This window comes from Metschnikowia bicuspidata (genome assembly GCF_001664035.1).
Source record: "Metschnikowia bicuspidata var. bicuspidata NRRL YB-4993 chromosome Unknown METBIscaffold_5, whole genome shotgun sequence".
Classification (NCBI taxonomy): Eukaryota; Fungi; Ascomycota; class Pichiomycetes; order Serinales; family Metschnikowiaceae; genus Metschnikowia; species Metschnikowia bicuspidata.
In genome coordinates, this window is record NW_017387735.1 from 856,669 (window position 1) to 883,661 (window position 26,993).

The 26,993-nt window shown below is 42.8% G+C and overlaps 15 protein-coding genes across 15 annotated transcripts in view; 11 read left to right on the forward strand and 4 right to left on the reverse strand.

Annotated features, from left to right (window-relative positions):
- The first annotated feature begins 11 nt into the window (after window positions 1-11).
- On the forward strand, window positions 12-1,210 carry BUD23 (18S rRNA (guanine1575-N7)-methyltransferase). The gene has a single exon (XM_018855055.1). It carries the CDS (start codon window positions 192-194, stop codon window positions 999-1,001), a length of 810 nt encoding a protein of 269 aa, XP_018710605.1. The 5' UTR covers window positions 12-191; the 3' UTR covers window positions 1,002-1,210.
- Window positions 1,211-1,418: 208 nt separating this feature from the next.
- Window positions 1,419-2,846, forward strand: METBIDRAFT_79382 (mitochondrial 54S ribosomal protein bL19m; the record flags this gene model as incomplete). Its single annotated transcript, XM_018859054.1, has 4 exons — window positions 1,419-1,473; window positions 1,519-1,908; window positions 2,178-2,208; window positions 2,816-2,846. 4 exons carry the CDS (start codon window positions 1,419-1,421, stop codon window positions 2,844-2,846), a joined length of 507 nt encoding a protein of 168 aa, XP_018710606.1.
- Window positions 2,847-3,207: 361 nt separating this feature from the next.
- METBIDRAFT_44997 (uncharacterized protein) lies at window positions 3,208-3,462 on the forward strand (the record flags this gene model as incomplete). Its single annotated transcript, XM_018857858.1, has 1 exon — window positions 3,208-3,462. A coding segment is annotated over one exon (255 nt), but the record flags the coding sequence as incomplete, so codon positions are not given.
- On the reverse strand, window positions 3,367-4,328 carry CCW14 (Ccw14p). Its single transcript, XM_018855056.1, has one exon. The coding sequence runs from the start codon at window positions 4,294-4,296 to the stop codon at window positions 3,511-3,513; it is 786 nt and encodes a 261-aa protein (XP_018710608.1). The 5' UTR covers window positions 4,297-4,328; the 3' UTR covers window positions 3,367-3,510.
- Window positions 4,329-5,654: 1,326 nt separating this feature from the next.
- Window positions 5,655-6,194, forward strand: METBIDRAFT_19016 (uncharacterized protein; the record flags this gene model as incomplete). Its single annotated transcript, XM_018854829.1, has 1 exon — window positions 5,655-6,194. A coding segment is annotated over one exon (540 nt), but the record flags the coding sequence as incomplete, so codon positions are not given.
- A 1,211-nt stretch (window positions 6,195-7,405) lies between these two features.
- On the forward strand, window positions 7,406-10,948 carry CEF3 (translation elongation factor EF-3). The gene has a single exon (XM_018856205.1). It carries the CDS (start codon window positions 7,435-7,437, stop codon window positions 10,585-10,587), a length of 3,153 nt encoding a protein of 1,050 aa, XP_018710610.1. The 5' UTR covers window positions 7,406-7,434; the 3' UTR covers window positions 10,588-10,948.
- On the forward strand, window positions 10,771-13,056 carry SPO1 (putative carboxylic ester hydrolase; the record flags this gene model as incomplete). The annotated part of the gene is made up of 2 exons (XM_018854306.1): window positions 10,771-10,992; window positions 11,098-13,056. The coding sequence occupies 2 exons, from the start codon at window positions 10,771-10,773 to the stop codon at window positions 13,054-13,056; spliced, it is 2,181 nt and encodes a 726-aa protein (XP_018710611.1).
- A 73-nt stretch (window positions 13,057-13,129) lies between these two features.
- METBIDRAFT_33051 (uncharacterized protein) lies at window positions 13,130-15,024 on the forward strand. The gene has a single exon (XM_018856206.1). The coding sequence runs from the start codon at window positions 13,319-13,321 to the stop codon at window positions 14,933-14,935; it is 1,617 nt and encodes a 538-aa protein (XP_018710612.1). The 5' UTR covers window positions 13,130-13,318; the 3' UTR covers window positions 14,936-15,024.
- On the reverse strand, window positions 15,005-15,898 carry YMC1 (organic acid transporter; the record flags this gene model as incomplete). Its single annotated transcript, XM_018859055.1, has 1 exon — window positions 15,005-15,898. One exon carries the CDS (start codon window positions 15,896-15,898, stop codon window positions 15,005-15,007), a length of 894 nt encoding a protein of 297 aa, XP_018710613.1.
- Window positions 15,899-16,188: 290 nt separating this feature from the next.
- On the reverse strand, window positions 16,189-16,623 carry ERG28 (Erg28p; the record flags this gene model as incomplete). Its single annotated transcript, XM_018857894.1, has 1 exon — window positions 16,189-16,623. The coding sequence occupies one exon, from the start codon at window positions 16,621-16,623 to the stop codon at window positions 16,189-16,191; it is 435 nt and encodes a 144-aa protein (XP_018710614.1).
- BCY1 (cAMP-dependent protein kinase regulatory subunit) lies at window positions 16,547-18,389 on the reverse strand. The gene has a single exon (XM_018855057.1). The coding sequence runs from the start codon at window positions 18,095-18,097 to the stop codon at window positions 16,790-16,792; it is 1,308 nt and encodes a 435-aa protein (XP_018710615.1). The 5' UTR covers window positions 18,098-18,389; the 3' UTR covers window positions 16,547-16,789.
- A 1,161-nt stretch (window positions 18,390-19,550) lies between these two features.
- Window positions 19,551-21,615, forward strand: KAR2 (Hsp70 family ATPase; the record flags this gene model as incomplete). The annotated part of the gene is made up of 1 exon (XM_018858410.1): window positions 19,551-21,615. Exon 1 carries the CDS (start codon window positions 19,579-19,581, stop codon window positions 21,613-21,615), a length of 2,037 nt encoding a protein of 678 aa, XP_018710616.1. The 5' UTR covers window positions 19,551-19,578.
- Window positions 21,616-21,798: 183 nt separating this feature from the next.
- On the forward strand, window positions 21,799-24,143 carry NOT3 (CCR4-NOT core subunit). Its single transcript, XM_018858307.1, has 2 exons — window positions 21,799-21,899; window positions 21,996-24,143. Exons 1-2 carry the CDS (start codon window positions 21,877-21,879, stop codon window positions 23,950-23,952), a joined length of 1,980 nt encoding a protein of 659 aa, XP_018710617.1. The 5' UTR covers window positions 21,799-21,876; the 3' UTR covers window positions 23,953-24,143.
- Window positions 24,144-24,727: 584 nt separating this feature from the next.
- Window positions 24,728-26,059, forward strand: PEX12 (ubiquitin-protein ligase peroxin 12; the record flags this gene model as incomplete). The annotated part of the gene is made up of 1 exon (XM_018857853.1): window positions 24,728-26,059. One exon carries the CDS (start codon window positions 24,728-24,730, stop codon window positions 26,057-26,059), a length of 1,332 nt encoding a protein of 443 aa, XP_018710618.1.
- Window positions 26,060-26,152: 93 nt separating this feature from the next.
- METBIDRAFT_79393 (S-methyl-5-thioribose-1-phosphate isomerase) overlaps window positions 26,153-26,993 on the forward strand; it is a gene marked incomplete at both ends in the record, with an annotated part of 2,305 nt that continues 1,464 nt past the window's right edge. The window contains one exon of the mRNA XM_018859056.1: window positions 26,153-26,347. Coding sequence (XP_018710619.1) covers window positions 26,153-26,347 — 195 coding nt within the window. The remainder of the gene's footprint in view (window positions 26,348-26,993) is intronic.

The window sequence follows — 26,993 nt, forward strand, 5'->3', positions numbered from 1 at the left end:
AAAAAACTTCATGATATCTGGAAGTTCAAATGAGTAAGGGAGGTGAGTAGATAACTCATCAACTGGTCCTCAAATTGCGTTAAAATTCATTGGAAGGTTTAATCAACGTGTCCTGCACGAACCATATTTTTTGGCGTTCTGCTCATCTCCAACATTATGATCCGCTTACTGCAGCGTTGTAATTAACAATAATGTCTAGACCCGAAGAGATAGCACCTCCAGAGGTCTTTTACAATGACTCCGAATCATTTAAATACACTTCCTCCACACGTGTGCAGCATATCCAAGCAAAGATGTCCCTTCGAGCCTTAGAGCTATTGAATTTGGATAAGGAACAACCGCATTTTATACTAGACGTTGGATGTGGTTCAGGGCTTTCGGGAGAGATCTTGACCGAAGAAGGATATAACTGGATAGGAATGGATATTGCTCCAAGCATGTTGGCATCTGCCCTAGACAGAGAAGTTGAAGGGGATTTGTTCTTGTCGGACTTGGGTAACGGAATCCCATTTAGAGCAGGTACATTTGATGCTGCTATATCCATCTCGGTCATCCAATGGCTTTGTAATGCGGACTCAGCTGGATCAGACCCCAAAAAGAGACTTTTACGGTTCTTCAATTCGTTGTATGCTTCTCTAAAGAGAGGGGGGAAGTTTGTTGCACAATTCTATCCAATGAATGACAACCAAACCCAGTCAATCATGGAGTGTGCAAAGGTTGCTGGTTTTGCTGGTGGGTTAATATTGGATGACCCTGAGTCAAAGAGGAATAAGAAGCATTACTTGGTTCTTACCGCGGGTCAAGCAGACAGAAACTTGAACCTCGCTGGTGCTCAAATGGATGCCCCAGAGACAACAAAGAAATTGAGCAGTAAAATGAAGAAAAAGATGGAATCAAGGAAGGACTATATTAACAGAAAGAAAGAAACGATGAGGCGCAGGGGCAGACAGGTCGCAGAAGACTCTAAGTTCACAGCAAGAAAAAGAAGACCAAGGTTTTAGCTTGTTTGATAAATTAAATGAAATTGAAGGGATGGTGAAATTTATCTGTCATGCTTTTTCTGGGAATGATCGCACGTAAGATAAATCCAAAAAAAAAAAGGAAAAAACTCCGTATCTTTCCATGCCATTGGTCTTAAAACTTGGTACCTCAGTCCGTAGGTTCTTTTGAGGAGCGATCATTTCCAGGAAAATAAAATGGAAAATATCACTGAATTTTAACTTTACAAGTTTTATGGCCTTAAAGACTAACCTTCTTCGAAATATTAGCTCTCATTTTTCGATGAAGACTTGAGTCCAATATTTTGAAATGTGAGTTCAATATTTTTCGTGTGAACCAACCTGCACGCTTCACTCACGACTATTCGGACTGACCAAGAAAAAAAAAACACACTGTCTTCCGAGCCTCGAACAAACATTATGTACGGTTTAGCAAGACAAATCGGACAGACTGCGTCCATATTCTCCAAAGCGGGTATTCCGTCGCTCAGGTACCTTTCCACAATAAAATCTGAGGCAGTTTATGAACCTCTTCCCAAGAAGAGAAATGGGAAAAGTGCCGCCGAGTACCTTCACCAGCAACTTCTCAAGAAGTATGATCCCACGGGGAAGAGAACGGCCCTTGTTAGTGGACCAGAGAGAATCCGTACTGGTGATGTTATCAAAGTGACGTATCTTGACAGAAGTACAGTCCTTGGTAGAGTTCTTGGCGTCAAGAGGGGTGTGAATAATGTTGGAAGTAACATCTTGATCAGAAACAAAATTTCTAAGGTTGGATGTGAGATTAGGATTCCTTTATTCAACCCCGAAATAAAGAACATTGAGATTGTGCAAAAGCCCGAGAAGTATTTGCCCAGAAACAAGCAGTACTACATTAGAAACACCAAGTACGATGTTGGCGATTTGGAGAGTGAGATTAAAACAGCAAACAAAAGTTAGGTGCTTGTATATATATATTAACCTAATGTCAAATCAATCTACTCTCGTTGGTTGGTCATGTTTTGTAGTTTCTCGAGGAGGTTGCTCGCAAATGAATCTCGAAAGCCAGGTGAATGGATGTTCATTAAAGCCTCGAAAGTATCATAGTACTTGTTTGAGTGGAGAATAAACCATCCCTTCTCGCATACTGAGACGGACATGCATTGCCCCTCAAGTGTCTGTAACGCAATGTAGCTAAAGGAGGAAGTTTTTTGTTTCTCAACAAAGAAAAGTTTAGGGAAATTCGACTGGTACTCGCGTGCTATTTGCGTCAAATCTTCTTGGAGAAGCATGATGGGAGCCGATCGAAAACGCAACTGACTACAGAAATTGCACCTTGTGTTTTGAGATTACTCCTGAGTTAGATTGCTGGCGTCCAGTCAATAAAAAAGCGCAGAAAACTTTGCTTGCGAGATAATAGACAAAGGTGTACACCTCGTCACGGGTGTTCATCCTGGTAAACCTAAAAATCGACCTATAGGTTCAGAAAATAGAAGAATATACATGCATCTACGTCAAAACCAATATTCAGGAAATCTACGAAATAGAAATGTAGCCTCAACTGATTCCCAACGTCCCATGTAGTTGTCAACGTCAGGCGCCCAGCAACGTGCTTATTAATCTACGCTTATGCCCGACACATGCTTCGCCCGATAAAAAAATTACAAATCATACCAGGTTATATGAAGCTCGGAGCTGCGATTTGATGTTAAGGAAGAAAAGGGGAAGTTAGTTCGGTGCAGATACGTCGAGCTTTATGTCGGTCGATTTCCCGGGCGGGTAACTCGCCGAGCGTGTGTGCCCAGGGCCAGCAGCGAAATACTCGCCTAAATTATCAGAATAGGAAAAAAAAGAGAACAAAAAAAATAATGGCCACCTTCGGGCCACTGTTTGACTTTTTCCTCCAATTCATCAAATTTCCCTCGTGGCACTTGTAGCGAAGCCCAGTTTTAATACCAACTGAATGAGCGGGTGGTGTATACAAGTGGGGAATGTCCATGTCCTGTTTCGGTATGAGAAATCAAGTTCATGGTGGAGATTTTTTTCAGTCACTCCTGGCTATTCAAGCGTTTCTGGAGCATAAGAGCTTTAATTACACTGTATTAATCAAGCTAAATTTGCTAATTTGGGAGCAGCTTGGGAATACGTCGTGTTCAATGTCCCGTTGTTGTGTGGGCAGGAGCCATGTGCGACTACTCACAACCGACATTTCTTCCTTCTCAGGAGTAAAACACAAATGTCTGTAAACAAATTTGTTGGCACAAATTTACACATTGAACTCGTTGATGGCAGACTGGTAGAAGGAGTTCTTGCTGTGGTAGACCCATTTGGAAACTTGCTATTATCAAATGTCTACGAAATTGCTCAGGACAAAATAAAACCAAGTGAGATTCACCGGAGAGAGCTAGGGTTAGTTAGTGTCCCCAGCGACCAGCTAAAAGATATATTTTTGGATGAAAATCAGTTACATGTGCTAGAGAGCTAGAGTTTAGCTGAGCAATAGTATTAGCCTCTCGTGTTGATCTGGGCGACTCTAGAACCGTTTGTAAAGAATTTGATCCTGCTTTTCACGATCGAATCCACTCTCATACTTGCGATTGCGATTCTTTCGAGCTTCAGTTCTCTGAACGGCCTCTTTGCTCCTTGGAGTTATATGTCCCGTGGGTTCATTGGCAATATATGGTTTTCGGTTTAGCTTCTTGGTGACGGCCAGGTTATGCCCTGAATTCGAGATCTCGCCCAGTGTTCCCATGCGTGTCCGAGGCGATGGCTTCTGCTTTAGGAAATAGTTCATATAATTTTTAACGATGTTCTTGTTGAGCTCCGAGAGGTCTATCTCATTTTCCTCTGGCCAGTCTTCTCCCTCCAGGAAAGTCTCACCTTCAGACCAGTCACTTGAAATGTCAAGTTCATTTCCGTTCTCATCGACTGACTCTTCAGTAGACTCAATAGCCTCATAATCTATATCTTTCTCGTCCGTTGACATGTAGTTATCTGTTTCAATGTCGTAATCCAGGTCTGATTCATCTTCGGATGTATCATCCAGAAATCCATCAGCTTCAAATCCGGACATTGAAAACTCCAAACCGTGCTCTATGCAAGTTCCAGCAAAATGGTCTCTGGCACTAAGAAAGTCTTCTCTTAGGCAAAAGCGGTGGCTGCATTGATTAACGGCCTGGTGTATCTGACATAGACACCTGATATCAGCTTGATTTTTTGCGCAGATATGGGAAAGACGATTAATACAATCAAGAAAGCAAGCAGGAGGTGTAGCACTAGCTAAACTAAATATCAACAAGAGAATTATATGAAAAAGCATTGATGTTCCTGTGAAAATATGTATAGTTTTCGCAACCAAAGTACACAAATCGCGATCTAATGGCCAGGTAACCAAGAGGAGCGAGCGAGTAGACAATTGGGATTTGCAAAGATGCAAATTCAAAGAACACCGAAATCTGACATGTTTACTGAACATCTGACTGAAAATTATACAAAAAATAGTTATAAATTAATACTCTTTCCTAGGTTTATTACTTGGCTCGAATTTCATAAAAGGTAAAGCGAAAGTTGTCTTTTAAGACACCTTTATGACGGATTTTAACTGCAACACTACGATCCAAGTATTTTTTCCCCGCAAAGCCACACTTTAGAACGTGAGAAAGCTTCCCGAAAGTCATCTAAAATTTGACTTGAGACATACAACATATACTTACTTTCTAGGTGGACGGACAGATCGTCAAACTACAACAGTGAACAAATCTTGAATCGATTCTGGCGAAGTGCTTGCAGCGAAGAGTGTATCTAGTCAGTCTACAAGTAAGCGAAAATGATATTAAGAAGATGAAATACTCGTTCTTTTACTCATGTTGAAACATCTTGTAATTGCTAAGTCACAGATTAAACAAGTTAAATACATCTTGTTGGCGCAAAAATGTGTGTCTGATGAAAGCCTTAGGTTTCAAGCAAAGCACATAAATTTCAAAGCTTGATGCTTATAACGTACTTCTCGAAGCTGATTGGCTCAAAACCAACCTGTAGAGAAACGCATACGCCTACAATTTACGCGTCGTGCACACCGCTTCTTTAAAATTCGAAGAAGCCGCCCTTCTTCCAAGAAGAATGAGTTCCTGCGGGCAAAATTTTGGAAATGAGCTAACGCAGGTATGAAGATTGTGTAGAAACAAGGTTTTGGGTGGCATCCGACTTTTGTGCTAAACTTTCGTGCACTTTGGCCGTCTGGAGTTGAAGCGAAATTTGTTTAGATTGAAACCATCACTATCCGAACAAGTCATACAAATAGACACACAATATAGACACACACAGCAACTGTGTCTTAATCAAGGAGCCTCATAACAAAACAATGAATGGCCCGGGACAGCACGCATCAAAATTGAATTGAATTTTACCGAGTCTAGGCGGGTCCCTGCACTCTGTCCTGCGTATCGTTACTAAGTTCGCTCCTGTTCGCTCAGCAGGACCTGTAGGCTGACGAAATTTCAAAAGCTATTTTCCACTATAACCTGGTCAGAACCGAACGTCAACAAGTTTGTTATCACAGGCTAGGGAAAATTTGGTGCGGTCTAAAATTGCACAAAAAGTCAAGCAGAAAGCTCAGAACACCAAACACTTGCACTGTGTCTCCGTTATTCTTGCTGAAGAACATCACTGCCCACAACCATGCAAGGATCCTACAAAAATAATGGGCTTCCTCGCCCATACTATATGAAGCCCTCCAAAAAGGGCTCAGTTTATGACAAAATGCCCAAACAAATTTTTTTAACTAACTCCAGGAAATTGACCGGCTACATAGGCATGCTTTTTCTCTTTGGGCTCTGTGTCTTTTTGGTATCTCAGGAATTCAAAACACCCAGCGATGCATCGTATGAGTTGGTAGGTGCTGATCAAAATAATAGACCTGGAAAGAACTCTGGCGATATCGGGAAATTGGTCGACTCGGCAAATGCCGGAGATCTTGAGAATGACAGGGCAGATTTGGCCATGAATAAAGCGCAAAATTCAAAAGGCGAATATGGCCATGGCATATCGGAAGCCCCCAAAGGTGGAATGGTAAACGAGGCCCCAATTGTTGGCAACGACGAAGATCTCATTATAGACGGGAAGACGAGAAAAAAGATACAAGGTAGTACTTCAGGGAGCAAGGGCAAGGGTTTCAAAGCAGAAAGAGGCGACGATGCTTCTCGAGAAGAAAAGAACTTGGGAAGTCAGGCCGATGAAAAGAGTGAAGTGGGTCTGAGTGGCCAAAATAACGATATGAACTCCCAGAACTCTCCCAAGAAGCTAAGGGATGTCACGGAAATACTCGAAGAAAGCGACAAATGATAGGTTCGAATTAAGCTACTGATTTGAACTATTGTGTTTCATTCGAATGTGTGTTGTTTTTGACGCACTATTACATCTTGATGTTGCCAAATACGGCTTAAGATACGACATACGAAAGGAATCTATGGGTTCATCACATCTGAATGATTTGAGACAGCTGTTGCTCACAGCACACTCATGATGCACATTGACAATTGATATTCCGTTCAAGCTCACTTCAAAGAGAAAGCTTTTTCGTGAGAAGCCATGGTCGCAAAACTGAAAAAGCAAAAAGGTTAAATCAATTTCCCACCATGATTAAGAAGATTCTTGATGGTACTGGAAGATGCATCAACGTACTGAATCAAAAATTGTGGCAGTTCTCCGCGTGACACGCAGACGCGACTACGGTACTTCTACTGATTCGGAGCCATTGCAGATGAATTTGAATACCGGAAACCCTTCTTATCGGCAGAGATGATGAATACATGACAACAATGGCGTCATTTAAATCAGCCTATAAACATACTAGATGAATGAGAATAGTCAAATAGATTTATGTCTTCGCCACTAAAGATTACGCCATGAGGCCGAGCTCATGCCGAACAGGTAGTGGGGCGACCCTCATGTTGAGTTACATTGCATTTGAAATCCCGTGCTTGAAAAATATGGTTCCATGCAAAAAATTGTCTGCAGTAAATCAACCACATCAAAGGTTTATATACGTTGGCACAGCTTTAGTGGTGCTAGATAAGACAGCTCCACCCACGTTTTAGATTCACGCCCGAATATGTAAATATGGACTGCCAGGTAATTCCATTGTAGTGAGACATCTTGCTCAGAAACAGGACATACGGATGTGAACAGGACTTAGACAGGAGTAGTAAAATACAGCGTTCTACGAATCCTAAAAAAAACATGAATAATTTAATCCTTATCAATAACCAGAACCACACACTCCGTCGGTTGGGACACGTTGTTAATTACCATGCTGACAATTACGCGCAGGAGGAAAAAGAAATGCCGATGGCACTGCACACACCCACATTGGAAAAATTTTTTGTATGTCTGCGCACCCATTTAAGCCTGGGTCTTCGCTTTTTTTTCTTCTTGCTCTTATTCAGAAAGCATTGGAAAGATGTCTGCAACCAGTGAATCTAAGTACTCTGCTGAGGTCCTTTCCGAGTTGTTGAGCAAATTGCAAGTTGCTGACAACAAGGAAGAGGCCGCAGCCAATGTTTCTTCTTTCTTGAACTCGTCCATCCTTGAGCACGATGTTCCTGTTGAATTCTTTGCTGACTTCACCAAGCAACTCAAGAGCAAGGATGTTGCCACTGTGTCTAACTCCTTGATTGCTTACGCTCACATTGCATCCAAGAACAACTTGATTCCTTCTGTCGAGCCATACATTGTGGAGTTGGCCCCAGAGGTCGCTTCCAAGACTGGTGACAAGAACAAGGAGGTTGCTGCCCTTGCCGAGTCTGCTTTGCTTGCCATTGCTGCTGCCATCACCCCAACCGCCGTCAAGTCTATCTTGCCAGGCTTGATGGAGAACTTGTCCTCTACTAACAAGTGGACTGAGAAGGTTGCCATTTTGAAGGCTGTCTCCCAATTGGTTGACACTGCCAAGGCTCAAGTCGCTTTGAGAATGCCTGAGTTGATTCCAGCCTTGTCTGAGGCTATGTGGGACACCAAGAAGGAGGTCAAGGAGGCCGCCCACGCCACCATGACCAAGGCCACCGAGACCATCGACAACAAGGATATCGAGAAGTTTATCCCTAAGTTGATCGAGTGTATTGCCAAGCCAACTGAGGTCCCAGAGACCGTCCACGTCTTGGGTGCTACCACCTTTGTCTCCGAGGTCACCATGGCTACTTTGTCCATCATGGCTCCATTGTTGTCCAGAGGTTTGTCCGAGCGTGACACTGCCATCAAGAGAAAGGCTGCTGTCATTGTTGACAACATGTGTAAGTTGGTCGACGACCCTCAAGTTGTTGCTCCTTTCTTGTCTACTTTGTTGCCAGCTTTGAAAGCCAACTTCTCCACCATTGCTGACCCTGAGGCCCGTGGTGTCACTCAACGTGCTTTGAACACCTTGAAGAGAGTTGGTGCCGTTGGTGCAGACGACTCTATCCCAGAGGTCTCCACTGCTGGTGACACTGACGTCACCTTGGGTGTCTTCAAGGACTTGGTTGCCGACAAGAAGATTGCTTCTAGATTCGACATCGCCTTGACCTACATTGCTTCTATTGCCGGTGACTTGATCGACGAGAGAGACATCCAGCCATACTCTTGGACTCAAAACCTTTTGCCTTTCGCTACTATCTTCTTGCACGAGGCTGAGGCTAAGGACATCATTGAGGAATACAGAAAGAGAGCTGTTGACAACATTCCAGCTCCTCCTGCTTTCGAGGACGAGGAGGACGATGGAGAGGACTTGTGTAACTGTGAGTTCTCCTTGGCTTACGGTGCCAAGATCTTGTTGAACAAGACTCAATTCAGATTGAAGAGAAACAGAAGATACGGTTTGTGTGGTCCTAACGGTGCTGGTAAGTCCACCTTGATGAGAGCTATCGCCAACGGTCAAGTTGAGGGTTTCCCATCTCAAGATGAATGTAGAACCGTCTACGTCGAGCACGACATTGACTCTGCCGACGCTGACCTTCCAGTCGTTGACTTCGTCATTGCCGACGGTATGGTTGGTTTGACCAAGGATGCTGTCGAGGAGAAGTTGAGAGAGTTTGCCTTCTCTGACGAGATGATCAACATGCCTATTGGTTCTCTTTCCGGTGGTTGGAAGATGAAGTTGGCCTTGGCCAGAGCTGTCTTGAAGAACGCCGACATCTTGTTGTTGGATGAGCCAACTAACCATTTGGACACTGTCAACGTTGCTTGGTTGGTCAACTACTTGAAGACCTGTGGTATCACCTCTATCATTGTTTCTCACGACTCTGGTTTCTTGGACAAGGTCACTGAGTACATTATCCACTACGAGGGCTTCAAGTTGAGAAAGTACAAGGGTAACTTGTCTGAGTTCGTCAAGAAGTGCCCATCTGCCCAATCTTACTACGAATTGGGTGCTTCCGAGGCTGAGTTCAAGTTCCCAGAGCCAGGTTTCTTGGAGGGTGTTAAGACCAAGCAAAAGGCTATCGTCAAGGTGTCGAACATGTCTTTCCAATACCCAGGTACTGCCAAGCCACAAATTACCGGTATTAACTTCCAGTGTTCGTTGTCTTCTAGAATTGCTGTCATTGGTCCAAACGGTGCCGGTAAGTCTACTTTGATTAACGTCTTGACTGGTGAGTTGTTGCCAACCACTGGTGAGGTTTACGTCCACGAGAACTGTCGTATTGCTTACATCAAGCAGCACGCTTTCGCTCACATTGACAACCACTTGGACAAGACTCCATCTGACTACATTCAGTGGAGATTCCAGACCGGTGAGGACAGAGAGACCATGGACAGAGCTAACAGAGTCATCAACGAAGACGATGAGAATGCCATGAACAAGATCTTCAAGATCGAGGGTACTCCAAGAAGAATTGCCGGTATTCACTCCAGAAGAAAGTTCAAGAACTCTTACGAGTACGAGTGTTCTTTCACTTTGGGTGAGAACATTGGCATGAAGAACGAGAGATGGGTCCAGATGATGTCTGTTGACAACGCTTGGTTGCCAAGAGGTGAGTTGATCGAGTCTCACGGTAAGATGGTTGCCGAGGTTGACATGAAGGAGGCTTTGGCTTCCGGTCAATTCAGACCATTGACCAGAAAGGAGATCGAGGACCACTGTTCTATGTTGGGCTTGGACCCAGAGTTGGTTTCTCACTCTAGAATCAGAGGTTTGTCTGGTGGTCAAAAGGTCAAGTTGGTCTTGGCTGCTTGTACTTGGCAAAGACCTCACTTGATCGTCTTGGATGAGCCAACTAACTACTTGGACAGAGACTCTTTGGGTGCTTTGTCCAAGGCTTTGAAGTCTTTCGATGGTGGTATTGTTATCATTACTCACTCCGCTGAGTTCACCAAGGACTTGACTGAGGAAGTCTGGGCTGTTGTTGACGGTAAGATGACTCCATCTGGTCACAACTGGGTTCAAGGTCAAGGTTCTGGTCCAAGACTTGAGAAGAAGGAGGGTGAGGAGGAAGACAAATTCGACGCCATGGGTAACAAGATTGCCAGTGCTAAGAAAAAGACTAAGTTGTCTTCTGCTGAGTTGAGAAAGAAGAAGAAGGAGAGAATGAAGAAGAAGAAGGAGTTGGGTGACGCTTACGTCTCTTCTGACGAAGAATTCTAATTACGTAAGTAATTCTCGTCATGAGCTTCGTTTGTTTTTCCTAATCTCAGAAATCAATTTCTACTAGGTATTAATTTATTTCATATGTTAACATTATAGATGGTCTATATATCGCGCTGTAGCACAATTGCGAGTAGCATTCCGCAAGCTGAGAAAATATTTCATACGAATTTCTTCCGGGAAATGCACAAACTCAGTTTGTTTCGAAGCCATTTGTTGGGTGTTATCGGCGTTGTTTCTTTTTGTGGTCTTGTCACTGCTTCTATTGTGCCGCCGACAGTGGATGCTTCAACTCTTTTGAGTCTAATAAATGATACAAAAAGCGTTTATAGTCAGGCACTCAATTCTTATGCTCCGTACTATACAATATGTACATCAAAGTCTTTGGTTAGAACAGCAAATTACGTATGTGGATCACATTACGGACTTCTACCGCTTGAATAGCTTCTTCAACTGCAGTTAGACGTCTTCTTTCTGTTATTTTTTAAAAAAAAAACTTGTATTAACCAGCAGTCGATCAATGCTCAAGAAAATGAATATGTGAGCGAACGCAAAAAGCAAATTAGGGAGCCTTTATCCAAAATTATGACTAGTTCTGATTTCAACAATTTGACAGTTTTGTTAGACGAATGCCCCATAGTAATAGGTATATCCGTTTCTGGAGGTGGGTACCGTTCCATGCTCAGCGGAGCCGGAGTTTTGAGTGCGTTCGATTCTAGGACTCCAGGTTCTGAAATCCATCTTGGAGGTATTTTGCAAAGTTCAATTTACATTGCAGGTAACTCAGGGGGCCTGTGGTTAGTGGCAAATAATCTCTTAAATGATGGAATGCCGATCTATGAAGCTTTCAAAAGACAAAATTTCGCTTCACCTCTTATTGAGGGCATTCCAGACGTTCCTATCTCTCAACTCCGAGCCACTCTCGACGCTCAATCTCTAGGAGATCACAATGCATCTGTGTGGGAGTCATATTCCATGATTTTTAATCAATCAAACCCCGAGAAAGGGACATTAGTTTCAACCCTTTTAGATACTTTTTTCAAGACGAAAGAGATAAACACAGCCTCAAACGATACCGCTTCTCGTGGTCGGAAAAGTCTTGACTTCTACAAGGACTTGAATATTGAGGTTAGGGCAAAAAAAAAAGCTGGTTTTCAAGTATCCTTAATCGACTACTGGGGCCGAGCAGTGTCTAAGAAGATATTTCCACAGGGAAAAAAATCCCTCGACATATGTATGTCTTCTGTTTCCGAGCTTTCGTCGTTCAGAAACTTTTCGCAATTATTTCCAATTTTCGGTTCAGTTGAAAGACTCCCTGGGAAAACAGAGCTCAGCTGTGATAGTCATCTATTCGAGTTCAACCCTTTTGAATTTGGATCCTGGGACAGTTTTTTGAATTCTTTCGTCGACATTCGGTTTTTAGGCTCCGAGCTCATCAACGGATCATCGACCATAAAAACGAAGAATGAGGATTACTCCGTTTGTCTATCCGGATATGACAACATGGGTTTAATCACAGGTACATCATCAGGATTGTTCAACACGGTTTTTCAGTATGTGTACAAAATGATCCTTCAAATGGAAGAACTGTGTTCATCTATTCTTTCAATGTTGCTCCGAATCTTCGGAATTACCAGCCATCCAAAGCCAAATGATTTCGTTCATCCAGAATATGCTCTCTATTCTCCGAACCCATTCAAAGGCGTCATCGCCCCCGCAACCATGGGAAGACAGATCTCAAATGCGCAAAGTCTTTTATTGGCAGACGGGGGAGATGATGGACAAAATATCCCATTCCATCCTATGCTAGTGAAAGGAAGAAAAGTGGAAGTGTTGTTTGCTTTCGATGCGACATCTGACCTCGAAAATTTTCCCAATGGAACGACTTTGAAACATACTGCTGGACGCTACCATTCTTTGAACAGCTCATTAAGATTGCCAGTTTTTCTTTTTGACGGAGAAAAACATAGAATATTCCCAAAAGTGCCAACACAGAAAGCTTTCGTCAACGAGAATTTGGGAAGTCATCCTATCTTTCTTGGCTGTGACGTATCTCGTGATTTTCCTATAGTCGACCAATTTTTGACAGCGAACCTGAGTTCAAATGCAGATGATCATGAGAATGGTTTGAGCAACGAAACCTTCAGACTTCAAGAGAATCCCAGAGCTCAACAGGAATTCGAAATTTGGGAAAATTACCTTCCCCCATTGATAATTTATTTTGGAAACTATAATCACTCATACGCGTCCAATACTTCCACGTTCCGGTCTATTTACAGTGACAGTGAGGTGAACGCAATGATAGAAAACGGATACAATGTGGCAACCCATAACAATGATACAGAATATATATATTGTGTCAAATGCGCCTTGATGAAGAGAAGAATGGATCTGTCTGAAGAATGGAGCAGATACAAGAGCGGCTGCGAATCTTGCTTTCAGAAATTTTGCTATGTCTCCCCTGACTAGTATACACGACGCAACAATAAAGCACATCCTGTCTAGAGGGTCACGCAATGAGAAGTTGATAAAGTCATATGAATGCAGAAAATACAGGACAAAACGAAAAGCCATCTGACCCGCTAGATTACATGCCGCTTCATTCACCAAAGCTTGAGCTTGATAACATAGATAAACAAATACTAGAAAGGAACTGTGCCGTCCTTGCTGCAACTTGTCAAACTTCTTTTGCGATCTGTAAAATTTGTGACTCAGCGACTTAAAGATAGCCATGTCTATGTCTACTGAATTAGCGATTAATTCGCTATATATGATGTACAGCACATTCCTTCTCTTGTTTGTGGTGATTGGAATATCCATGTTTTACTCTGGTCTAACTCAAAGAAGATCTTCATTCACGATGCTAGGACTTCCAATACTCATATGCGCCATCTTATTCATTGACTGGTTTATTTGGGGCTACTCTTTGTGCTATTCTAGCTCATCAAATAATTTCATCGGTAATTTGAACCTTGCAGTCCTACGTCATTTGAAGGAACCACTGGAAGAGGTCTACATTACTCCTAGAGGTGAAATTCTTGCGGTGATTCATTTTTTGTTCAACGGATTTATGAAGCTCATCTGTGCATCCTTAACATTTCCAGCCTGTGCAGCAGAAAGAGGGAGATTCGCCCCTATGATTCTATTCGCGTTCATCTGGTCGGCTATCATCTATAACCCTGTCAGTTACTGGTTTTGGAATAAGCACGGCTGGCTTTCGCCTCAACTTAACAAGCTACCGGTTCTTGATTTCGCAGGTGGAAACTGCATTCACATTGTTAGCGGATTTACTGCTTTAGCTTATTCATACTATTTGGGGCCCCGAAACCCTCAGATTCTTCATAACTACCGAAGCTCGAACAACAATTTAGCTCTATTGGGACTTATGTTTATACTTTTCGGATGGGCTGGATTTATTTCGGGTTGTGATTTTAATTTTGGTGTGACATCTATTTATTTGATCGTTGCAACGTTTTTGTGTGCTTTCTCGGCAGGTATTGTTTGGACGGCGATTGACTTATATTTTTCTGCCATCCCACTAGACATAGTGGGTGCACAAGAAACATTCGAAATCTCGGAACCTGGCAGTTATGAAGTAGATGCTCATTCGAAGCAACGCAATACAGACAAACCAAAACAAACTAGGAAATTGTCTATGGTTTCTTTCACATCTGGTATTATGTGTGGTTTGGTGGTGTTCACACCAGGTGGAGGCTACTTATGTTACACCGGCGATTTTTGGAAAAGCATTGTCTGCGGAGTGGTTGGAGGTGTTGTTGGTAACTTAAGCACTCGGCTCAAGTATTTCTTTTGCATTGATGATGCCCTAGACATATTTGCGGTGCACGGAGTCTGCGGTATTGCGGGCTCTTTGCTCGTGGGAATCCTTGCTGAGAAGTCATATGATTCCAAGGGAGGCTGGGTAGAACAAAACTGGATTCAATTCGCCTATCAACTCTTGGGCATTGTTGTGACGTCCGCTTACGTTTTCATCATGTCATTGTTATTTCTCTACTTAATTGACTTGATTCCTGGAATGCACTTGAGGATAGATAAGGACTTCAATAGACGGATGAGAGCTGAGCTTAAAGGGGTTGAGGATTTGGGGGCTCAAACTTTTAAGCATGGTGAAATGAACTCACAAATGTATGAAATGAGGGAGTTGATGGGTTCAGATAACTATGAGCTTAACGGAGAATACTCAATGGACTTTGTGGAATTTATCAAAGTTGTGGGTCCGGAAGACTTTCCGCAAGACTTCCCCGTTGAACAGACGAGGGGTGCTTACCAGTGGCCTTTAGAAATTGAAAGTGAAGGAATACGATCAAGGAAGTCACAAAAATACTAGAAATTACCCGGAGAATCCAATCAATTAAATACTTTAATATGTATAAGAAAATATCAATACCGTCCAAACTTAATTGAGAAGTCTCATCATCAACTCAAACACAGCGAACGTCGCACCATTGGCTGGTGCAGCTCTCAATATTGTTGGAACAAATCCCTTGTAAAATCCTCTGACACCCACCTTGGTGGAGATATCTCTAATAACGTCCACAGACCCTTTATAAGTAGGCTTGTTCAATGAGTCCGTTTGCAATTTGGACTTGATCACATCAACCGGATAAATAGACAACCAAAGGGTGTAGCCAGACAATCCTCCGAACATGCAAAGTTTCCAGCCAGGGATATCTGTCCTAGTGGCATAGATCTTGTTTCCTAGTTCCCTAGAAATCAATGCTTCATATGTCGCAAAATAGATACCCAAGCCAACACTCTCTCTGAACAAGGTTGGGGCCAATCCTTTGTAAATTCCAGAGGCAAGGCCGCCCACGCTGTAAATCTTCTTGAAGCAATCTATAGGACCGGAAAAAGATTTGGTGGTTTGTGTTTGCAATCTAATACGAATATGTTCGATCGGAGATGTTAAAAATCCATTTGCAAACCCAGCAACTGCACCACAATTGAAGAACTGAAGGAGAGACAAGGGCTGACCTTGCAATTTTTCTTCGTAGTATCTCTTCATGAACTCATTTACAGAAAACTGAACAGAAACACAAGCTCCGACCCCGATCAACGGTGTCAACGTACCCTTGTAAAATCCACCAAGCCCTTCTTTGGCCATGAGTTTCTTAATCACATCCACGGCTCCGTTATATGTTCCTTCAGGCGCTGACTGCAATCTAACTTTAACAGTGTCAAACGGTTGACCTACCAAGACCTGGGCGATTCCACCCATAGTCCCTCCAAAGAGATCCTTAAAGACTTGGTTGTCACTTTGCCTAAAATCAGGCTCTTCGATCTCGATCATTTCTATTTTCTAGCCTTGATTCTGATTTATAATGTCAATAGCTGTTTAATTGAAAATTTGGCGATGCGCCATGGGAGTGCGCGAAGAGCTGGCGATGGAAAGCCTCGATCGGGTGGGACTCGATATCTTTTTAGATATAGCACTGAGGATTATTTGATTTTTTGCCACAACTTACATCAGTTCGTTTCGTTTGCATAATTTATTTAGTTCGATATTTCGAGGGTTAAATGGAAAAAAAAATAGACCATCGTGTGTTCCTAAGTACTTGAGGGATGTATTCAGCTGTGAACTTAAGACCCGACATAAAATTCTCTCTGATTCAACATCCAGACAAGACTCGAGGATGCTACAATCAAGGGGCCTGCCAACCCTTTGTCGAGTTTGCAATTCTTGAAAATGAGCCATTCACTGACGAAGTGACCTCCTGCAACAACAAAAGTCCAGATGCAGAGGTTGTACATTTGTGAGTTCCCAATAAGATTGTAGGCGCCGTAAAATCTTACGATTGATGTCAAGAGAGTCCATGTCCCGAAAGTACGGGCGCTCAAATTGGTCACTTCAGAACGAGGAGCTTTGGAGTACACTTTTCGGGTAAGAGTAAGATCTTTGATCAAGTAATTCTGCAAAGAATTGAAAACTGAGACAACTGAAATAAAGAGAAGCCAGTGTGGTAAATACCCGCCCTTCGCAGTTGAGGGCGGAAGTAACAGGACAAATGGAAGCATACGTAAGTTGTTGACAGTCTGTTCTTGCAAGAGTCTATTTCTCGTGGGGTGACTTCCGCACCGTGCGACAATTGGTACCAGATTGCAGGAACACGAGTGAAGTAGCATCTTATTCTAATTACTGTTTATTGGGTCAGCTATAACATACATCAAGTTTGCTTTCTGGTTAGTTGGCTGTTGGATCTTGTTTCCTCAATACATCGAGGGCAGGACCCAATAATCTGGTAAATCCAGACTTGCCCAAGGTAGCGACGATCACGTTGTTCGCAGCTGTCACCGTCGCCTGTCTAGGTAAATCGTTCAACAAAGCAACCTCTCCAAAATATTTGCCTTTTCCAATTTCACCAATCACACCTTCTCCTTTCTTCGAAATAACACATGTCCCTGATTCAATGAGGTAAAACTTCTCACCCACCTCGCCTTCTGTAACAATCTCCTCGCCAGCTGAGTAAATTTCTGTGCTCAAGGCACTAGCCAATTTTGACCTTTCTTGGGAAGTTAGCCCCAGGAGCACTTTGACATCCTTCAAAAAATCTTCGTACATGATTCTACGATTAAAAGTCCCTTCCAACAAAATACGACGGAAAGTCGCTCTGTCCAATGCCCAACAGGTCACATCGCTGGCGGCTACCGCAGTTGCAGCTCTTGGAGAATTGTACATTAATGCCAATTCGCCAAACGACGAGCCATCTCCCGAAGTGTTGACCTTGGAACCGTTCACGTAGAAATCTACCACACCCGATTCAATAATGTAGAAGTAGTCTCCGACTTCACCTTGCTTGATGATTTCGGTTTCCTTCAGAAAGTTCTTTTTGATTAACGCGGACAAAACTGTAGACTTAGAGTTGGAGTCCAATTGTTGAAACAAGAAGTTCAGGGACAACGTCTTGCCCAATTCCCCTCTTTGCTGAGGATTCAAATCGTTCACGGGAGGTTTCCACGAGTCCGACTTGAACTCATCTGGGTTCATGGCCTCTGCAGAAACAGAAACTCTTCTGTTCGCATTGAATGTCCGAGGGAGTTTGTTTATAGGCTTTGTTTCGGACTTATCCCCAGCTGAGGACTCTGCAGGATCCGTTTCAGGATGGACGCTTTCTTTGGACCCAAGACTCTGACCAAAGTTGTTCTTGAAGAGCCCCCCTACACTTTCATTCTTCTTCGAAGAGCCGTCATCATGGTGGTCTTTTGCGTGGTCAGAGTGTGGGTCGTTATCGTCGAAAGGAGACTTGAAAGACGGCTGGCGAAAGGTGGGAGTTTTGAATGATCCCATGATCCCGGGTGAAACAGAGCTGGTGTTGGGGAACAACTCGATGCCAGCGGCTTTCGCTCTAGCTTGGGATTGCCATGCGTGTGCCCTTTGCAAAGCCAATTTGTTGCTGAAGAAATTTGCACTGAATTGCAAAATATCAGCGGGATTCTCTGCAATTATTTCCCGCTGTAACTGGTTCAATTCTTCGAATTGGTAAGAAGACATTGAAAGCAGAAGGATGATCGAAGTGGACGAGGTGAGCAATCAAGCAATCAAGCAAGCAAACAAGTATCGAAGTCTCAGGATTTCAAAATGGTGTGACCTATCTGAAACAAGTTCAACACTTCAGGGAATTTACACAGAGGTAGCAAGCGACAAAATCAATGACAACAAGTAATGTCCTAGTTTTGGAGGAATGTAGTGGAATGTTGATAATCGATAAGACCGACTCTACTAGGCCGAACTTCCAGAGTCACGAGCGAGCGCGAAAAGGAGAAAGGGTTTGGGGGTACGGGTGTGCGATAGCCTCTGTTGGAGATAGAATGATTTGGGCGAGCAACCAGGCATTCAGGCCCGCGTTAAATAATTGTCGCTTGCGTTTCTTTACTACTTTGGACAGACTCTATGAACCTTTCAAACATTTGTCAATTTACGACATTCTCCACATTGTCAGAGTTGGGACTCTTGAAAAGCATCCCAGGGAATAGGTTTACTCGTGGCCCTTTTCCTTCACGCAGAATACGTTGAACTGTTCCGCGACACAACCTTTAGTGAGGAGCATTCTATACACAATACTGGGGCCACAAAATTACGGTACATCGAATTGGCCGCCAACAGTAAAAATGTTTGCGCACAGACAATAGCATAGAGACAATAGAGGACTGGTAACGTGACCAGAACAGGTCATAGATGGAACAAGATTCCGATTTTTCAGACAGGATGCGCGCCACTGTTGCCGAAAAGAAGAATGTTTAACAATGCTGTCAGCTAGGTGATGAAGTACTGCACTCAGTGTGTCCATGAACAATGACTTTCCCCCGTGCCGGGAGTCCGCGCCCGTTGAGCAAAGACTGACATTTGCCAGGTGGCATTAAGAAAACGGTGCGCGTTGCCACCGCGACAAATCTGGAGAAGCGCGGTTGCAAAGCCTAGCTCACTGGGAAATTAGGGAAACCATTCGAGAAATTTCGGCAGAGTTCTGTTGAAAATAATTTCTGGAAGAATGTAGAATTTTGTCTCGTAGATATCCAGAAAAAGAAAACTATCCAAAAGAAGAAAGCTCACAAATTCAAAGAACGGCGTAGAATAATCTCCCGGAGCACGAGTTCTCAGAAACTGAATTGTCTCAGAGGACGCGACTACGGCTGGGCTCCGCCGGGCCATCAAAAATATCTACAGCATGAACAATTGTGTCCGATGAGCAAAATATAGATTTCCAAGGTTTTATGACACCATGAAGCAGCAAATACTAAAATCGTAGAAAATTAAAACCGAAACAATAGGAATTTGGGGGAGGCAGTGCCACGTCAATACTAATTTCCAAGGGACACGTCACTAAAAACTGGGGACTGCATCTTCGATGGAAATTCTTCAGCTTTCCAACGCGGTTGAATATAAATTCCCGGTGTCCCGCATTTTCCCACAACGATATAAAAACATCATTGATCACTCATATTTCTGACACTGCTTCACTGTGTCTTCAGAAAATGATTAAATCTAACAATAAACTCGGATTGTCGGGGCTCTCATTCCTCCTAGTGTTGTTATGTGTGGTGTTGCCATTTTTCAACGTAAACAGCGGTGTCGCTTTGGCTGAGGCCTCTGAGGACGATGCTGCGGAAGACTACGGCACAGTCATTGGTATTGACTTAGGCACCACCTACTCTTGTGTGGGAGTGATGCAAAATGGTAAGGTTGAAATCTTGGCCAACGACCAGGGTCACAGAATCACACCATCTTATGTTGCGTTTACCGAACAGGAGAGATTAATTGGTGACGCCGCTAAAAATCAGGCTGCATCCAATGTTAACAATACCGTCTTTGACGTCAAGAGATTGATTGGTTTGGAGTACTCTGACAAGATTGTCCAAAACGAGAAGAAGAAGTTGCCCTACAAGGTGACTAAGAAGGGCAACATGCCTGTTGTAAGTGTCGAAGTTGCTGGTGAAGAAAAGACTTTCACACCAGAGGAAATTTCTGCCATGATTTTGGGTAAAATGAAGACTGTTGCCGAGGACTACTTGGGTAAGAAAGTCACCCACGCAGTTGTCACTGTTCCCGCTTACTTCAATGATGCCCAAAGGCAGGCCACCAAGAACGCTGGTACTATTGCAGGATTGAACATCTTAAGAGTTGTTAACGAGCCAACCGCTGCTGCCATTGCCTACGGTTTAGACAAGACTGATGAGAGACAAATCATTGTCTACGACTTGGGTGGAGGTACCTTCGATGTGTCTTTGTTGTCCATCGCGGGCGGTGTGTTCGAGGTCTTGGCTACCAATGGTGACACCCACTTGGGAGGTGAGGACTTTGACCATCAAATTGTCAAGCATCTTGCCAAGACATTTAAGAAGAAACACGGCGTCGACATTCTGAAGAACCCTAAGGCTGTTGCTAAATTGAAGAGAGAGGCTGAAAAGGCCAAAAGAACTTTGTCTTCCCAAGTATCTGCAAGAGTTGAGATTGACTCTTTGCACGACGGAATTGATCTCTCTGAGACAATCTCCAGAGCTAAATTCGAAGAATTGAACAACGCTTTTTTCAAGAGAACTCTTGCTCCGGTTGAGAAAGTGTTGAAGGACGCAGGCGTCAAGAAGTCCGAAGTCGATGACATTGTTCTTGTCGGTGGCTCCACCAGGATTCCAAAGGTTCAACAAATGATCGAGGAATTTTTCGATGGAAAAAAGGTTTCCAAGGGTATCAACCCTGACGAGGCTGTTGCATATGGTGCTGCCGTTCAAGGTGGTGTCCTCTCCGGCGATGAAGGAGCTGCTAACGTTGTTTTGTTGGATGTCAATCCATTGACTCTCGGTATTGAGACTGCTGGTGGTGTCATGTCCAGCTTGATCAAGAGAAACTCTCCCATTCCTGTCAGAAAGTCCCAAATTTTCTCTACCGCTGCTGACAGTCAATCAACTGTCTTGATTCAAGTATTCGAAGGTGAGAGAGCCTTGGTTTCGGACAACAACCTTTTGGGTAAGTTTGAATTGACTGGAATCCCACCAGCCCCTAGAGGTACACCTCAAATTGAGGTTACTTTTGCGTTAGATGCCAATGGTATCTTGAAGGTTGAAGCCGAGGACAAAGGAACCGGTAAGTCGAAATCCATCACTATCACCAACGACAAGTCTAGATTGTCTAAAGAAGACATCGAAAGAATGGTGGAGGAAGCCGAGAAGTTCGTTGAGCAAGACGCCGAGATCAAGGCAAGAATCGAATCCAGAAACTCGTTGGAGAACATCGTTCAACAGGCCAAGACAAGCTTGAGCGAGGAGAAATACGCAGACAAGATCGACGAGGAATCGAAGGAGGAAATCCTCGACCTTATCAGCGAAATCAACGAGTTTTTGGAGGACAACTACGATACCGCTTCTTCCGAAGAGTTGGACGAGTACAAGGATAAATTACTTGAACTCAGCAACAAGATCGCTAAGAAGGTTTACGGTGACTCTGATGCCGTCGTCGATGACGAAGACTCTGGTTTCGAGGATTCTGACTCCGACGACGACCATGATGAGTTGTAGATTATTTGATGGATAAAATAAATTAATAAATTTGAGGAAAGAACATTTGCTTGAGCTGTAATCTTTTATGTAACATCAAGATCTAGGCGAGAGTATTATTGGGTGTTAATCACGTGTTCCTACTCGCTCTTTAGATACTCGTAGGTCGGAGCAGAAAAAAAAAACTTGAAGCGTTCCAGACATCTGAAGTCAGCCGAATCGCCCAAAGAATGCACCTTCTACCTTGCTATCTATAATTGAAGACCAAATACAGAGAATAAGATGTCAAACAGAAAACTACAGAAGTATGTACGTCATGTGTGTTGGACAGTTTTAAAAAATGATAAATCAACTATAAAACGCAATTCGCTTCCGAAGAATTCCCACTAACAAAAAATCAGAGAAGTCGAAACTATCTTTAAAAAGATACACGAAGGTCTAGATCTCTTCAACTACTACTACTCGCGTCATGAGTCGTCAACGAATGACTCACAGCGAGAAAAGTTGGAGAGTGACTTGAAAAAAGAGATCAAAAAGCTCCAAAAGTTCCGAGATCAGATAAAAACCTGGCAAGGCAATGACTCCTTGGAAGCGACAATAGCTTCGCTGAAACTACAAGAACATCGAAGACTTGTGGAGGAAGCTATGGAGTGCTATAAGGAGGTGGAGAAGAACTCAAAAATGAAGTCTTTCTCAAACCAGTCCATCATGTTAGCTTCTCTCGACAATGGAGAACACGAATTATCACCAGAAGTTGAAGATGCTTATGAATACTTAGCCGGAGTCACTGATGAATTACTGGAACAAAATGAACAGTTAGAAAGCGAGTATGAAAAAATATCGCAGAAGAAGGTGAGAAAGAACAATCTTCTGATAATTGAAGAAAGAAAGCAGGAACTTGAAAACTTAAGACAGCGCAATGAGTTTCATATTGCAAAAATTGAATCTGTCATGTCTTATCTCAAAACTAATAAGATATCTGTGCAGCTGATATGGGAGATTCAAGAGGATTTGAACTTTTACGTTGAATCCAATCAAGAGCCAGACTTTATTGACGATGAAACTCTCTACGACCATCTTATCAAAGAGGCTCGTGAAAACCAAGAAAACAAGACGAACGTCATGAATGAGATTCCAGCTCATGCGGACCCCACTCTATTGCACAATGAAGAATATTCTGCTCCGAATGGCTCATCTGACTCGGTGACAAAATCTCAAGCTCCTAAGCTAAAATTCGCTTCTGAAGCGTCAGCAAGTTCTTCTGAATCTCCTCTGGTATCGGAGATACCGTCTAAACAGGTGATGACGCCAAAAGCCAAACTCACCGGCAAATCTCTCGTTCTTGAACCTTCTAGTCCCGCATTTGTCACTACTCTCAAGCCAGCCTCTGCGCCATCCAAGCCTGTTGCTGGCTTGAAATGGTCAATTGCTGCTGCAGGTACGTCTCAAAATGGCGATACCCCGCCCCCATCTCCATTTTTATCTCAGGAAAAAAGCGTGCCTCTAAAATATTCAGACAATATCAAGGAAGAGCCAAATGTTGCTATTTCAACTGAGGGCTCTAAGATTATTCCAGACACCTATACGAACGATCAAAACGAGATTGATGCATCTTCGGAGTTACTTTCTCTCCTCACCAAAAACGAGGAGTACTCGCCTTATTTGGATGTTTTGCAAAACTCTAATTTGGGAGTAGTTGAACTAGAATTTTTCAAAGATGTGGAAATGCTTAAATCTCCATCTGGAATCCAGGAGTTTGCTTCATCCTTTATTGCTGCAAACAAATTAAGTCAATCAGGTATGTTCCTCAAAAAGCAAATCAAGTATAGCCCGTTCTCAGACGCTTTGAGTAAGCCATACTTGCCTCAAGAGGGGCTTGGAAGTGGCTTGAGCTGCTTTAGGCCACCGTTATTCTCAAGCAAGCTTCATAGCTATTGGAGTCGTACTAGGATGAGCAATCGATTCAATCAGTTACTCGACGAGATCCAATCTCTAGAAGATCAAAATACCCCTGAAAGCTCAGATTTGGCCAAGGATTTAGTGATGGTCTTGTTTTATGGTTATTATTACGGATATCTTCCGTTGGAGAACATCATTGCCGAGTCTTTGCTTCAAAGACTAGGGTGGAAGCCATATTGTTTTAGTGCTGAAGCTGCAGCTTCGCCGATTTCAACGGTTCAAAATATTCTTTGGTTTAAGAAGATTTCGAGATCAGTGCAACACTCAGATGAAGGGTTGGACATTGACTCAGGAGACTTCATGGTTTTTGATGTCAATTCTTGGGAAATAAGCGTGAAGTTCGGTTTCAGATTTGATCCTCGCTTGAGCCGAAACAATCCAGCTACAACTTTAGCTTGAGAAAGATTTTTTTATACTATTGAATCTTAGAAAGAACAATCTATTTAGTTTACTTTATTTCTTATTTTCTTGTGCTCAGCTGTGAATTTTCTCTTATCGAGTTGTTTCGCTTGTAAGTATAATTTGTGTGTGTTCACACTCAAATTCACTACTTAAAATTTCCAGATCAGATACCAATTTGTTGTCTCGCCCTCCATTAAGAACATCACAGTCCGTATCTTGTGAAGTATTTCTTTCAGATGCTTCCAGGAAAATAGAACAGAAAGATTCATTACCTAGATCAAATATTAGGTCAAAAGATCCACTAGAAAGTGGGATGGTCGGCCGCTGGGGTAGTCTATGTATCCCACTGCCCATAATATACAACTCATCCAAACAGAATATGGACAAAGTGTATGGTTTTACAATGATATAATCTAGGATGTCATTAAGAGATTCAAGATTTTGCATTTCTCTGGTGAATTTAAAATGTCAGTGGTTCAAAACAGTTTATGAATTCGCATGCTTTAAACGAGCTGTCATTCTTTGGCGCAGTCCGGGATCTACGTGTGAGCCGACTCAAAGCCCTGTACTTTTTATATTTTCCAGAAATAGTGATCGGGTCATAGCTGGCAAACGCTTCATGGGCATATTTTTGTGATAATAAAAGTACAAGTGATAAACTAAAAGCCATCGATATATATATAGTACTTTATGAACTCCGCACGATTTCCCTTACGCTCGTTGTGACTTGCGGGGAAGCGAGATCACCTGGGCATCAAATGGTATAAATAAAATGGAATATTACTCCTCACTTGATGCATCCAAGCTCGACCAAGAAACCCCGACGCTTTTTGAGCTCATTTCTGCAAACCAACTAGAGGCTCTTTTATCTCCCTCTTTGCGGTATGTTCTCGTGCATTATGCACAGAGATACCCAGGCTATCTTCTCAAGATTACGAATAAGTTTGACGAGATAAATCTTCTACTTCGGACCTTGGTGGAATGGTATTTCTTCAAATATTGGCGCGGGAGCTTCACAGAAAATTTCTACGGAATCAAGCGTGTGAGTCAGACGCCTCTCTCCAGCAAGAAGTACAATGCTAGCAAGTTGACTCAATTGACCCCTTCCATGATTGAAGAGCGCAGGGATCTTTCTAGAGTCCAATCTCTTGTGTCTATTTTCGAAGTTACAGGCCTCTCATATCTTCGGGAAAAACTTAATTATCAATATGAACTTCTTTATTCCAAGCTCATCACAAATCAGCTCAACGCTACGGAAGCAACAAGTACTGGCGAGGCTAGATACATAAAATTGCAGTTATTATTTGTCAGGTTCTATCCCTTTGTTCAATTTGCCTGCAAATTCTCCAATCTTATAACAACACTTTTATACTTGAGTGGGTCATGCAAGTCTCCATCTTTGCTTACTTTTTTGTTCAAAGTGAACTACGCACGTTTGAATCAGTATGATTATTCGAGAAACGAGCCTTCGTTATCCTCTGATAAAAGCAGCAAACTTGATAGGGTGAACCCTCCTTCTAACTTGGAGCGATTTGCAAACATACTTAAAGATTATGTCGCTAAGCCCTCACTCAAACTGTCAAAGATCATCTTGGGTACTATTTTTCCTATCGCCATCTTTAGTCTCAAATTCTTGGAGTGGTGGAATAACTCAAATTTCGCGCAAACAGTCGCTAAATCTCAGAGAAATGATCTCGAAGAACCAATACCTCCGCCTTCTCTGTTGAAAGCATTGTTTATTTACGAACAAAACCCTGCAAAATTCTTTCGGGCGAATAGTTCGTGTCCTCTTTGCAAAGATGAGATCCATAATCCCGCTATTATCGAAACAGGACATGTCTTTTGCTATACTTGCATATTCAATTACCTTCGTGACTCTCATAAATTAGTGCGCATGAAAAAAGCTGCATCCGAGAACGGACTGTCGAGTGAGGAAGAACCTGAACAGGAAAAAGATGACACCCAGGAGAAAAGAATATACAGCAAAAGTGAGCCAGGAACCTCTGAACTTTTTTTCATTGATAAAGGTGGCCGCTGTCCAATAACAGGGCAAAAGCTCTTGGGCTGCAAATGGAACGAGGTCACAGGGGAGTTTGATGTCTGATCAGGCTCACAATGTTGGTCCTGCATGCTGGTGTCTTCTCGATCTGATTGATGTGAAAGCGTTGAAAACTTTCACATAGAAGATCATCAAAGAATGACTGGAAAAACACTCGAGGCAATTAAGTTTCTGAAGACCGATCTTCTGCTCCGGCTATTAGACCAGCTTAAACTCCCTTACACGACTTCTTACATAGAAATTAAGTCCATTGAAGATGCCTTTCAAGCTATCAAATTGATGCAAGTCAGGGGTGCCCCTGCAATTGCAATTACGGGGGCATTTGCCATCACAGTAGACACTGCTAATCAAATTAAGTCGGAGACAAACAAAACCATAAAGAATTTGGTCGCGGACATTGACTACTTAATTACCTCAAGACCTACTGCAGTCAACTTATCGAATGCATGCAACGAGATCAAGACCATGTTAACGCTGACCTTTGCGGAACTGAATACTTTGGATCAAAAAATTCTCGACGCCCTTTTTAAATATTCTGTGAAGTTGCATGAAGATGATTTACGAAACAACTACAAGATCGGCGAAAATGGTGTGAACTATATCGTCGAAACCTTAAGAAACCAGAAATTCACGGGTCCTTTTTCTATCATGACCATTTGTAACACAGGGTCATTAGCTACTTCAGGACATGGAACTGCTTTGGGAATCATTCGCTCCGTATACAGCGCGCTTTCTAGAGGAAATAGCAGCGAAGAGTTCTGGTTCGAGCATGCTTACCCTTTAGAAACTAGGCCATATAATCAGGGAGCCAAGCTTACCACCTATGAATTGCAATACGAACAAATACCATTCACTCTCGTCTGCGACAACATGGCTACTTCTTTGATTTCTTTATTGAAGAATGGAAAATCGGTGAAAGGCTCTATGGCACCTGTGAAATTTATCATCGCGGGAGCAGACAGAATAGTCAAGAATGGAG

Coding starts and splice junctions, on each gene's coding strand:
- BUD23 (XM_018855055.1), top strand. CDS start 192: ATGTCTAGACCCGAAGAGATAGCACCTCCAGAGGTCTTTTACAATGAC.
- CCW14 (XM_018855056.1), bottom strand. CDS start 4,296: ATGCTTTTTCATATAATTCTCTTGTTGATATTTAGTTTAGCTAGTGCT.
- CEF3 (XM_018856205.1), top strand. CDS start 7,435: ATGTCTGCAACCAGTGAATCTAAGTACTCTGCTGAGGTCCTTTCCGAG.
- METBIDRAFT_33051 (XM_018856206.1), top strand. CDS start 13,319: ATGTCTATGTCTACTGAATTAGCGATTAATTCGCTATATATGATGTAC.
- BCY1 (XM_018855057.1), bottom strand. CDS start 18,097: ATGTCTTCTTACCAATTCGAAGAATTGAACCAGTTACAGCGGGAAATA.
- NOT3 (XM_018858307.1), top strand. CDS start 21,877: ATGTCAAACAGAAAACTACAGAA. Junction 21,900..21,995: donor TCAAACAGAAAACTACAGAA/GTATGTACGTCA, acceptor ACAAAAAATCAG/AGAAGTCGAAACTATCTTTA.